At 46.5% G+C, this 13,323-nt stretch overlaps 1 protein-coding gene across 8 annotated transcripts in view; it reads right to left on the bottom strand.

The window, feature by feature from the left end:
- Nucleotides 1–13,323, bottom strand: part of Frmd4a (FERM domain containing 4A) — a 584,600-nt gene that overhangs the window by 67,899 nt on the left and 503,378 nt on the right. For all 8 annotated transcript variants that reach the window (XM_021186444.1, XM_029471433.1, XM_029471435.1 and 5 more), the window contains 3 exons: nucleotides 11,625–11,690; nucleotides 10,998–11,055; nucleotides 8,725–8,811 (listed from right to left, as the gene is read on the bottom strand). In XM_021186444.1, coding sequence (XP_021042103.1) covers nucleotides 8,725–8,811; nucleotides 10,998–11,055; nucleotides 11,625–11,690 — 211 coding nt within the window. The remainder of the gene's footprint in view (nucleotides 1–8,724; nucleotides 8,812–10,997; nucleotides 11,056–11,624; nucleotides 11,691–13,323) is intronic.

Raw genomic sequence — 13,323 nt, 5'->3', positions numbered from 1 at the left:
CATTGGATCTGTATGTTTTAAAATTTCAATGTATTTATTTATATAGTTCCTATTTGTGTGTGTGTGTGTGTGTGTGTGTGTGTGTGTGTGAGACCTGTATATGCTACAGCGTTTGTGTAAAGCTAAAAGCAAATCATGCAAGAGTCAGGGCTCTTTGCCTACCATGTGGGTCTTGGGGATCGGTTGGGAGCACCTTTACCTAGTAAGCCATCTCACCCCCCTTTACACTTGGGATATTGAATGTTCCCCAATGGCCCCTGTGTTAAAGGCTTGGCCACCAGGGTGGCGCCTTTGAGAAGTTGGCTGTGAGATCCTTAGGAAGGAGACATGCAGGAAGACATTAGGTCACTGGCAGTAGGCAGGCCCCTGAAGAGGATTTTGGGACTCTGGCCCCCTCCCTTCCTCTCCTTTGTGTCTTGTGGCTGAGGTTAGTGATTTTGCTCTGCCATGCACTTCCCACTGTGGTTTTCATCTTGCAACAGGCCTCAAAGCAAAAGTGCCAACTGATCATGGCCTAGAATCTCTAAAGCTATGAGCCCAATCTTTGTATAAAGATTGTATAAAGGGCTTCATCTTTGTAAGTTGATAATAATCTTTGTGTTTCGTTATAGCACCCAAAAGCTGACTAACATGGAATCTTTTAGCATCTCTCGGGACTGAACATGATAATTTAATTTTTAAAAGAATCTCTATTTTACTTTGATTTACATATGTGCATATCCATACAGGTACTTAGGGGAAGCCAGAAGCAGCTGTCAGATCTCCTGGTGCTGAAGTTGCAGGCGGTTTGTGAACCACCTGACATAGCTCTGGGAACTGAACTTTGATAATGGCAAGAGCAGCGAGCACTCTTAACTGCTGGAGCATCTCTCTAGACCCATTACTGTCTCCATAGAAGCTGTTTAGCTGCTTAAAGTGACTATGTGACTTTGACCATGTGGGGATTACCAGCAGAGCCAAGAGACTGCCTGTGGCTTCATCAAGGGGCAAGGAGAGACACATCAAGTAATGGTGTGAGATAAAAGAGCTGTGTTCTAGTGGGTTAGATGTTCTTGTTATTCCATGAGAAGTCACTGGTTTTGGAGCCAGAAAAACAAAGTCAGTTTAGAAGTTACCACTGGTTTGTGGCTCTTTTGGCACGAGTAGGGCTACTGAATGCTGCCCTGCAGCGAGCTGGGATCCAACTGCAGCATTTGGTTTTGATTTGCTTCCTTCAACTTGCATCCAGGTCAACAGGGCTCTCAGAGTGGTGGGAATCTGTCCGCAAAGTCCAGACGCTCACCAGTCTCATGGGCGCTGCTATGTTGTCTGGCTCGGTGTTTATTTGAGTGTTATAAATACCCAATGTCCTGTTTGACCCCTACTGTCCACACCATCAATGTGGCTATTTATATGGTCTTTCTCGGTGTCAGTGCATGTGCTGTAGGGCCAGGGAGGACAAGATATCTAGGAGACTAGGCATTGGAATAGTAAGTTTATGGACCCAAGGAGACCACATGCAACAACAGACATGTCAGATGGGGACGGAAACTACCCTAGCCATCTCATCAGATCTGGCTTGGGCATTGGTTCATACAGAGAACAGTTTAAGGTAGACATGCGGTTATCTATCTAGAAATTGGCGTTCTCAGGCTAAAGATAGATCAGTTGCTAATGTGCTTCCCTTGCAGATATAAGGACTTGAGTTTGGTCCCCAGAACCCATATGGGGGGGCAAGGTGTGGTAGTGTAGTATGCTTTTATTTCAGCACTGTGGAGGCAAAGCAGGCAGGTTTGCTGGATGGCCAGTTTAGCTTACATAGGGAATTCTAGGGCAGTGAGGGAGTTTGTCTCAAGAGGAAAAGGTTAAGTGTCTGAGGAATGACCCTGGAGGTTGTACTTTGACACCTGTGCAGGTGCAGGGGTATGTGTGTGTACACACACACACACACACACACACACACACACACACACACACACAGAGGAGCCAGGTATGGTAGGTAGCACAAGCTTGTAGCCACAGCTACATGGGCAGGAGAGACTGGATGATTTAGAGTTTGAGGCTAGCCTGGCCTACATGGTAAGTTCAAATCCAGCCTTGGTTATCTAGTGAGCTGTTATCTCAAAACAAAACAAACTTATCCACCTATATGAGACAATGTGAGATTTTTCTCTGCTCAAAGACAAATGTTTTTCTCAAAGGTAACAACAGGCTGATAGGAACATGAGCTTCCCAGAAGAGTGCAACATGAGCTGGTGCCCTGGGCATGCTCAGAAGAGGCTCCCCAGTAACCTGTGGGAACAGAGGGACCCTGGGTTCCCAGACTCAATAACCAAGGAAGCGATCTCCCCTTAACAAAGGGGTATTGTTTGCGCTTCTGTCTGCCTGTCAGGCTCAGTATAAAAGAGATGGTAATGATGCTTGCTAAGCCAAGGGCAGATGAGATTGTAATGGTGGTTGCTGTGCCAAGGCTATATGCTCCCTCATCTTGACAGTGGGAAAGTCTTGGAGAAGTGAACTCACTAAAGGTGGAGACAACTGGGTTACATCCATCCTGTGTCTTTCAGTTACCACGTCACAGATAAAGGGATGCATAGAGGTTAAATGAGTTACAGCTCCCCAGCCCCACACCAGATGTGAACAAATTCCCATCATTCATTTTGGCAAAGGTTGCTGGTTTAAAAAGCACTTTTGTGTGTGTGTGTGTGTGTGTGTGTGTGTGTATGTGGCCATGCCAGACAAGCGTACCACCGCTGAGCCACATTCCAGCCCTTGATTGGGGCAGGGTCTTGCTCTGTAGCCAAGGCTGGCCTGAAACTCCAGGTTTCAGCTTCCCAAGTGCTGGGGTTCTAGGTCTGTTCCTGGTAACTTCTGTTTCTCCCCCCATCCATCTCCTCTACGTACCTGCTCTACAGCTTTAAGGCTAGCTCTCCCTGCTGACCCACTGCAAGGACCAGTGTCAGCCATAGGCACTGAGCCTTTGCAGGCCCACTCAGCTAGCATTATGATCTAAAGGAGCGATAGATAAGGGGTGGCTCTTTGATCCTGAACCGTGAAGGAGGAAGGCTGCAAAGAATGCTAAACACATTAACTAGAGCTTCCTCTGGTGTGTATAGAGGTGTGGTTTCCAAGGAGAACAGACAAGCTGGGAGACGCAAGGCACCTAGCCAGGGACAGGCAAAGTTAGAGGGCTCTGCAGCCAGCAATGAGTCAAAGTTGCCCAAACAGAAGCTGGACCAAGTCAGCGAGGAACAGCATCCTTATCGCTCTGAGTGACTGAGCAGAGCCATCCCCCTGGGAGCCGGCTCATAGCTAATGGAATATTTCCTGTAAATATTATTTTCGCTTCCTGTCTCATCATCTAATAGAATAAAAAAAAAATCTTTACTCATCTGGGGGAGGTGACAAGAACCCATCAAATACTGGAGCCACCTCCCCTGTCTCTGAACTACTCTCAGGACTCTCGGGAAGCCACACTGGCTGCTCCGGATGCTTTCCAGATACTTTAATTCCTTCTCCTAATGCCTTGGAAGGGACCTAGGAGTGCTTCTAATTGTGCATCTAAGCAGACATAAAAGCCCCCCTAAGTGCATATCAAATAAATAAGTAAATGCTGTCTACTGAATATGTAACAAGGCCTGACTGGCCAGTCCCTTCCCAAAGGATAGCTTTCATTCAATACACACTGGCAAGGATAGAAGAGCAAGTGCTGATCTGTGGCTAATGAACGCTGCCTCTATAGGAAGGTGTCTGTTGAGGCTCACGTTTCACCCTGGGCTGTCTCAAAGCCCCACTGAGTTAGTATTTTCTGCTTTCTTCTTATCGTGGCTTCTGACGGCCAGAGGGTCAGTCTGTCCACAGGTCTGATGGTTGCAAAACAGAAGGATTTCACACAAATCCTGATCCCGGTAATGAAACTGAGCCATTAGCCACAACTAACCCACACCTCTGTGACTGGGGCTGCACAGAAGGGTCTGATGGTCACAGAGATTAAAGCAGCTGTTGTTTCCTCAGGCTTTGATCTAAGGAATGTGGGGATCTCTTCTTTACAGGGAGCTCCTTGGGAGACAGACCTATTTATGCCCCCTAAGACCTTGATGCTGCCAGCTGAATCAACAAGACCATTCGAATATATGGCATTTATTTTTTGCATTCACATGCTTTGAAAAAGAAAGAAAGAAAAAAAATACTCTTGCTTTTACTACTAGCATAACTGGCAGAATGCTGTGACGGCCAGCGTCACTGCTGCTGGGCGGGTTTCAGGTTTTTTTTTTTTTTTTTTTTTTTTTTTTTGGTTTTTCGAGACAGGGTTTCTCTGTGTAGTCCTGGCTGTCCTGGAACTCACTCTGTAGACCAGGCTGGCCTCGAACTCAGAAATCCACCTGCCTCTGCCTCCCAAGTGCTGGGATTAAAGGCGTGCGCCACCACGCCCGGCAAAGCTTTAGCGGGTTTCAGGTTTTAATGTGCTGAAAGTCTCAGTACTTGACCACAAATGCAAACTAGGAGGTAGCCTGATATTGACCCTCAGGGCCAAATGACCACTGGGTACCATTTCATTAATCCGGAGGTCAAGAGCAACCTAGGCAGTGAGTTATTTCTACACAAATGTTAAAGGTGGTTAGCAGCTGGGAGGAAACAGGAGACCATAACCCATGGAGAGGAAGGGTGACCTTTGCTCTTCATGATCCTCTCCTTGTTCACTTTTATTGCTAAGCCAAGACAGACGTGTACATGTGTGTACATGTGTGTATGTGTGTCATTCCCTCCTCTGATTCTACATCATAACAAAGATAGCCAGGACAACTGCCCATTGGCAAGAGTGATATTAGCTAAGGGATGTTTCTTATTGGAATGTGGTATGTGATGATTGGCAGGAGGTGAAATCTGCGAGGTTGGTGGAATCCTGAGAGTGGGTGGAGGGTGTCTGCAAAAGCTCACAGGACATGTTATAATGTATTCTCAGCAACTTTTGGGGGTTCTGCCTCGTCTTTATACACGACCTCATGCATTCAAGCAAGGAGCGTTGCAGAGGGGAATGCACACCCGTGGCAGATTTCATTGTTTTAAATCCCATTTGCTGCTACTTTCGGGCATTTGGGGGATGAGTCTTCTGTGCACAGCGTTTGTGCTGAGCAGTTTTTGTCACCTTCACACAAGCTAGGGTCATTCGAATGAGAACACACCTCCATCAAATTGCCTATGGCACCTCCTTGATTAATGAGCCGTATGGGAACACCCAGCTCACTGTGAACTGTCCCACTCCTGGGCAGGTGGTCTTGGTGTATAGGAAGGAACACTGAGCAAGCCCTGGAGAATAAGCCAGTAAGCAGCCCCCGACTTCAGTTCCTGCCTCCAGGCTCCTGCCCTGTCTTCATTTAGAACTTTTGATTTTTTTTCTGAACACATTCAAAAGACAAAACACAAGTCCAAAAGGCCCCTATGTGCCTCACTGTTTCTGACAAACACACTAGGGCTGTGCTGGGGGAGGGGAACTAGAAAAGAATTTTGTTTTTGTTTTGCTTTAAATTTAAATTTTGTTTGCTTTCTGTGTTTTACTTTTGGGTTTTTTTGTTGTTTTGTTTTGAGGCGGGATCTTGATATGTGGCCCTGGATGACCGATAGCTGCCCAGTCAGAGTATTGGGGTTATGGGCTTGTGCCACAGCACCCACCTGGCTTTTCAGAAAGGTTTTGAAACGAAGCCCAGAGCTGTACTTAGGAAGAGAAGAATCTGCTTGTTGGAGAGATCCAGGTCCTGCATTGTGGGTTATGAACAGCAGGAAGCATAGCTCTTTCTTTTACCCCAGCCGAGCTGCCCCCTCCACCCCCACGCCCCCTTTGCAGTTCACTTTTCCAAAGCTACTCAGAGTGGGACTCTGACATAGGGTAGATACTGAAACCAGAATGGTGAACTGCATCTCACCCAGAGAACTAGGATCAACCTACTGTCTGTCTGATTTGAGATGGCCATTACCTCTGGACTCTCAGGGATTTAGAGAGACATTTTTCATGAGCCCTATGGGAACACCTGTATGGATGCTCACAGGTGGCATGGGAGAGCCCTCAGCCCTTCAAAGAAAGGGAGTGCCTAACATCGCCATTGCCTCAACCTGAAGGTTGGTGCTCAGTATGATGGTGCCACGTGACAGCTGCTGTAAGTCGGTCAGAGTGTCAGTGAGGGCTTCTGTTTACTGCTGGGTGGGAAGAGCTGCCCGGGCAGGAGAGGCAGTTCTTGCCACAGATGCCCCTGGGTACTTAGATCTTGGCACTGATCATCCCCTGAGCACCCCTGGAGGTTTAAGGTGGTGGAGATGTACCTGGCCCCAGTGCCAGAAGGGCATGCTACCACCTGGAGGCCATCCCTCCTGTAGCTCACTCGTCCTCTTGTGTTTGGGAACACTCCAGCTCTCAGTATCTAGGGATGCAGCCACACCTGCTCTGCCTGTCCACCTTTTCACAAGTTGGAGTACAGGAAGCACGGGGTGGGGGTGGGGGTGGGGGTAGGGGGGTGTCGTGATAGACCGTGGCTATTTCCAGACACCTGTGGATATCCTTGCAATGCTTTCTACACGTATAGTGGAAGGTCAGAGAGAGACAGGGTGGACCCAGAGAGTTTCTGACCCTCGGTGGTCTGGAGTCACCAAGGAGGGACTTGGATCGCTTTATATGCAAACATGCAATGCTAACTCTCTGCCAGGTGTGTGCATCTTCAGCACTTGTTCCAAAGCTCTGAGTTGCTCAGAGCCTCTCCTATTTCCTACAGACAACAAAAAGAGGATTTGTGATGCTAATGATATCCTGTAAAAAAAAAAAAAAAAGGACTCCTCCTGGAGTCTCCCGGTGGGTAGGATTTCACAACTATGGCTCTTGTGCACTCTTCAGTTTGGCCCTTGAGCCCCACGAACATCTTAGACACATGGACCCCCCCCCCACACACACACCATACGCACAGCTGATGAAGAAGATGTATCACTTGGCCTGATGGGGGTTTGAAAGTACTTTCCCTAACTTTATACTCAGCATTCATTTCCCAAGGACCCCCAGATTGTACCTGAGACCACCCAATCATCATCAGCCTGTCTCCCAGGGATTTCTATGAATGCTGGTGACTTTTCTGGGATCCAACTGTCAGTCTTTCCCTCTCCTCTGATGCTCTGTTGATAACTTTTTTTTTCTTCTTTAAGAACCTTCTGTGAGCACTGGAAACCAAACCGGGTCTTACTAATAAAGATTTATTGAGCCCATGTTATGTGTCTCTGGTGTTTTACATTTATCAAGGGCTATTGTATTACTTTCATTAGAGTTACACTTAAGAGAGAGTAAGAAAAAATTCTCCTACACACAACCATGGTGAACAGAACAGCTCACAATACTGAGAGCCATTGACAGACTGCTTAGAGGGCAAGACTGAATTCTACTGTGGGTCTTAGCCATGCTGGCCTGGGTTCAATTAGGTTTTGGAAATTCTCTATGCTCTTAAGCTCCAACTGAATACCTAAGTGCCTACTACTCACTACAGTTCCCTGGGTGTCCATCAAGCGCACTACTGACAATGTCAAAAGCTACACCGCCCCCCCCCTCCCCAAAAAAGGACAAAGCAGAGTTGCACAGATTGCAGCCAGGAGTCTGTGAGAGGTGATGGGGCCGTGTTTGTCATTTCCAAGTAAAATAAAACATAAAGGACCCATCTGGCTGGCTGGAGAGGAAGGGGTTGGGTGAAGGAGAAGAAAACTCAGGGACAGCATTAGAGAGGCCAGGCGGAGAAAAGTACCAGGAGAGACAAAGTGAGGATGGGGTATAGGTCTATGGTTAAAGCAGGATTGCGGGCTGGGGCCGGGGCACCATTGATTTCTTGTGTGTGAGTGGAAAACAGAGAGGTTTTGGAGCTTGCCACACAAAGCTCCTCCATCGTTTGTCCTTGGAACGGAAATGATCAAGTGAGTGAAATTCTTTCTACCACACTATTTCCCCATATAAATTCAATGAAGAAGGCGACTAAGAGGACAAGTGCTAACTTCATAAAGTGTGGTCAGCCCAGATGTGCATAGAGTGCGGTCAGCCTAGACATGTTTCTGTCCTAGTCACAATACAGAAGCTTGGGTAGCAGTCTGGGAGTGTGCAATGGACCAGCGGTCCATTCTCACCCCCAAAGCACTTCTCCACTGTAAGTTTTCTGTTTGCTCTGGCCTTGGGAAAGTGTGTCAATGAAAATAAAATTCAAACACGAGTCCCGTCCCAGTGACCTGACTTCCCTTTCTCTGGGGCAGGTGACTCTAGTCTCTGCTTACTTCTGTGATGCCAAAAAGGTAGTTGTTACTCTTTACTTAGTTTTTTTTTTCATTTCTCCTTGACCTATGACCTATGACCTTATTCCAAAAACCACCAGGGAGAACTCAGAGTGGCCTTGGGATTCAAGAGAGAAAATGTTCCTCCATTTTGCCAAAACATGTAGCCTCCCAGGAAAAAGAACATACATGACAGCCGCTCAGAGCCTGTTTGCCCATCTGCTCTTGGAGAATGGAGCCAAACGCCATACCTTAGATAATTATAACACCTAAAGTTTTCTTAGAGACAGGGAGAGAAAAATATTTACCCAGGAAACTCAGATAGGATTACAGTGGAGTAATTTATATATACGTGCACATTAGCCTGGGTTGGTGAGCCCTTAGGCTGTACAATGTTAATTCCCATATATTCCTTCTGCTCTCAAAAGAGAACCCCTAGACCCACAGAAGAGGGACCCTTACCTTCCTTGGCTTCACTTTATCATGGTAGTCATACTGGAAAATTCCTTTGTAGCTCAGTCCCAGCCACCATGGTATCCCCTGCTTGTCCTAGGATGTCAAAAGAAGTACAGGTTAACATGGGGCTGGAGAAGGCAAATGAAGACCCAGAGGGGATTTCCTGGCTCATCTGACGACAAGGGAAAAGGCAGTGTCTCTGGAATAGAAGGGACTCATCTCTACTTTATATCTTATCAGATGCTTCCATCACCGGTGCTTGCTCAGTTATGTGAACAGTGCTGGGGACCAAGCCTGAGCTGAGCGGTTGGCTCTGTTTCTAAGCAGCATCACAGCTAGGATACCTGTATCCCTAACTTAATTACTTCTTTACTTCTTTGGTATAAGCATGTATGCCTGTTGGCGTGTATACAGGTGTGTATGCACATGCATGGACTGACGTGTAGAGACCAGAGGCTGACACTGGTGGCTAGCACTGGCTGCTTAGAGAGCCCTGGGGCCCCCTCTGTTTCTGGCCCATCAGCACTGGACATTTGACTTGGGTGCCGGGGACCTGAACTCCGGTCCTAACGATTACCAATAAAGCATTACCTCTCCAGCCCCCACCTTTACCTCTTAAAGAGGTAATCACAGAGATTAAAGACAAAGGAAATAACATTTGAAAACAAAGGATTATTTGAAGTTCCAGGAATATGTAAGTTTTTTAAATAATCTTTTGTGTGTGTGTTGGGGATTGAATCTGTGACTTCACACATTAAATATGGACTCTAGCACTGAGCTACCCAACTCCATTTTAAAAAAAATAACCTTTTTGTTTGGTTGGTTGGTTTTCTTTTTTGTTTTGTTTTTTGTTTTTCGAGACAGGGTTTCTCTGTGTAGCCCTGGCTGTCCTGGAACTCACTTTGTAGACCAGGCTGCCCTCGAACTCAGAAATCCACCTGCCTCTGCCTCCCAAGTGCTGGGATTAAAGGTGTGCGCCACCACACCTGGCAAATTAACCTATTTTTAAAATTAATTAATTTATTTGCAGCACTGAGGATTGCTCTCAGAGCCTTTGTGCATGCTAGGAGTGTGTGTGTGTGTGTGTGTATGAATATGTGTGTGTATATATATATATATTATATATATATATTTCCTATATCTATCATTTATCTATCTATCATCTATTTACTCACCTATCTATCTACCTACCTACCTACCTCTCTAGATAGATAGAGATAGATAAACAGACAGACATATATGTAGCATAAGATCATTATGTTGACCCCCATTGCTGTCTCTGGGAGGCGCATGTGCCATGGCACTGACTTCCATGAGTAAAACAAGGGGAAACCCAGTGACACAGTGGTCAGGGTGCTGAGCTCTGGCCCAGGGATGCTGAGCCCCTTTCATACTGTACTTTATTCTGGGGTGAGGGGCCACACCTTCCTGTACAGCATTCCTATGGGCTGGTTCTGAAGAGATTCTCCTTTCTCATCTGGAAGAAAAATTCCTAGAGGCCATGCCACCCTGCTCTTGACACTGTAACTTAGGCTTGAGAAAAGCAGGCATGTTTGTCTATCATGCGAGGACGAGCTTGCAGTGTGGCAGAGCGTGGATGGAACAGGGTAGAATGAAGCTGATGTCACACTGCAGATGACATTGCCACATTCAAGAAAACAGTCTCGGGCTTTTTTTTTTTTTTTTTTTTTTTTTTTTTGGTTTTTCGAGACAGGGTTTTTCTGTGTAGCCCTGGCTGTCCTGGCACTCACTTTGTAGACCAGGCTGGCCTCGAACTCAGAAATCCGCCTGCCTCTGCCTCCCGAGTGCTGGGATTAAAGGCGTGCGCCACCACGCCCGGCTAGTCTCGGGCTTTTTCAATGGCCCCAGTCCTCCTCCTTGGAAAGCTGACTGTGTGGCATCAGACCTCCAAGAGAAACACAATAGACTGCCACGAGTGTGTTTGGGTTCTAGTTCCTTGTACTTGATAGAACTTTTCTAGTGAGACGCCCCAGAGCCCTGACTTCCCAGGACTCCTCTGAGACCGAAAGGAAGTAGAGATTTATTATATTGCTTCACAAAAGAAAAAAATATTGAGGGTTACCCTATCGAGTGGGAATACACTAGGGATCAAATTCAGTTCCTCAATTTCCCCTGGCAAGCGATCTTTCTGACCAAGCCAACCTCCGCCAACTCCAATTCCCTCAAGATCTTCAGGTTAGAAAAGAAGAGAATCTTCTTTTTGCTTGCTTGCTTTTTCAGGACAGGATGGACAGGCTTCAGCAAATGAGTTCACTTACCTTCACTGCATAATAGTGAACACCGTAGGTTGGCAGAGACTCCACGATACTCATGTAGCTGCAGAGAGCACACAAACAGTGCACATAACGGTTAGTAAGCACAAGTGCTATCATATACATGTTCTTTTGCTGTGTGCTATGAGGTTCAGAAGTGGATAGTAACTTGGAATTTACTATATACTTCCTTCTTCCTATATATCTTTCCAAGTAGAAATCAATAGCCTTGATATATGGCCTATTAACATTCAAACATCATCTTGTGTGTATGTTGTGTATATGTGTGCATGTGTTCATGGGTCTGTGCATCTGCATAGACAAGTGCACATATGTGTAAGCTGATGTTGGATGTCTTCCTCTATCACTCTCCACATCAGAAATGGGGTCTCAGTGGTGTGGAGCTCACTGACTGAGCTAGGCTAGCTGTCTAGTGAGGGACCTGCTTGCCTCTGCTTTCCCAGTATTGGCATTATATAATGCACATTGCCATGCCTGTTTTTTTTTTTTTTTATGTGGCTTCTAGGGATCTGAATCGGGGATCCTTCTGTCTACAGTGCAAGCACTTTACTGACTGAGCTGTCTCCCACCTCCCAAACACAACTGTAGTGAGCATTTGGAAGGGCCACTTACTTCACGATTGCTTGTCCCCTCGTCTGGCCATTCAGCTTCTTGTAGTACTCAATGACTCTGTCTTCACTAGAATCAGAGGAAAGGATTCTGGCATTAGAGACAAGCATCCCACCCACACACAGCACTAAGACACTGTAATGTCCATCCTCCCGAGAACCTCAGAGGAAGCAACTGCTGGAGAATAATTGTGTCCTGAAATGACATTTCTCAATGCTGCTCATGTGACATCTAAAAGACTTGGTGGGACATAGAAAAGCCTGCTTTCTCCTCAGAGGACTCATGTTATCTTTATCTCAGACTGCTAGTCAGTTGGGTAAGACTGGCATGCAGGCTTGGCAGTGGGGGTGGAGGGGGTGTTCTTTGCTAGATACCATGGAAAAGGAAAAGATGAAAAAAAAAACTTGGTACCACTCACAGAAGACATTGTGGTTAAACATGCTCAGCTCTCCCTCTGACAAACCCCATTTGCAGGTCCTGTCCACACAAGATCTGGGGCAGTATGGTAATGTTGCTCCTACCCAATGTTCAGGCCAAACTTTTCTCAGTAGTCATGGACTCAGATCTTGGCTCTGGTTAATAAAATTCCCAGGGAGAACAACACACTAGCTAATAGAACGGGGTTACAGCGCATTTATCTTCTGAGGTTTTTACTTCTAAAATTAACAGGAGATTAGATGGCTCCTTCATGACAACAGCTAGCCAAAATTTGCTTTGACAGAATAGCCTGTGGCTGGGGTAACAGCACAGCCTTCCTGGGACACATGATGGATACCAAGATAGGTGGGAACAATGGCAGCTCGCACTATAGCCTCAGGGACCACAGAGCCAGCGAAAAGAAAGAAATGGAGATAGTCATTGGCAAAAGCCCTTGTGTCCCACCTCCTAAGGACAGCCCTAAAAGTTTCATCCTTCATACCCTCTCCCATAGCTTTGACTTTGAATCCCACTGATTCAGTCATTTCTTCAACCACCATCAAGGGCACTCTTTTAGTTTTCTGTAATTGCTCCATGACAGGGCATATGAGAGTTACAAGGGTTATATTTGACACTTCGTTAGTTGATCTTGGGTGTCCACAATAAATTCCCACAATTTAGGTGGAGCCCTCTCTTACATTTATTCTGTTTTCCTTCTTATCTAGGTTCTCTTCTAGGATCTCTTCTAGGATTTTGTAAGTTTATGACCTATGGTGGCACGCTTCCAACCACACAACTGTGATTTTGATGAGGTCAACTTCCAAATCTGTGGTCAAGCCAACCAATGGAGACTCAAGCCTACTTCTTTTCTAGCTCTGGGAGTGAGCATCCTTGATGTGGGGTTGGGAGACTGAAAGTCAATACAGTGTTGTGAATGTAAGCAAGGCTTGGAAAACATCCATAGCACAAAGTCCCAAACACTGACCGGACCACAAGGTCTCATGGGGCCTGACAGCTGCAAGAAGTGCTGCCGCCCCCAGCCTCATCCAGCTGCCTGCTGCCTGGAGCCATCTGGTAAGCCACAGAGGTGACCTCCTCTCACCTCCGGTTTCTCCACTTCTTTCTCTACATTAAGCCAACAGGGGCCTGTCACGTGAGTCTCATCAAGCCTGTCCCAGCCCTGCTCTATCCTATTCCCACCTGTCTTTTGAACCTGTAGAAGGGATAGGTGCTCCTCAATCTGCAGATGGTGTCCCTAATATGTCTGATCTTTTTAAAGACTGGA

This window comes from Mus caroli, chromosome 2 (genome assembly GCF_900094665.2).
Source record: "Mus caroli chromosome 2, CAROLI_EIJ_v1.1, whole genome shotgun sequence".
Taxonomy (NCBI): Eukaryota; Metazoa; Chordata; class Mammalia; order Rodentia; family Muridae; genus Mus; species Mus caroli.
This window is presented reverse-complemented; position numbering and strand designations above follow the sequence as displayed.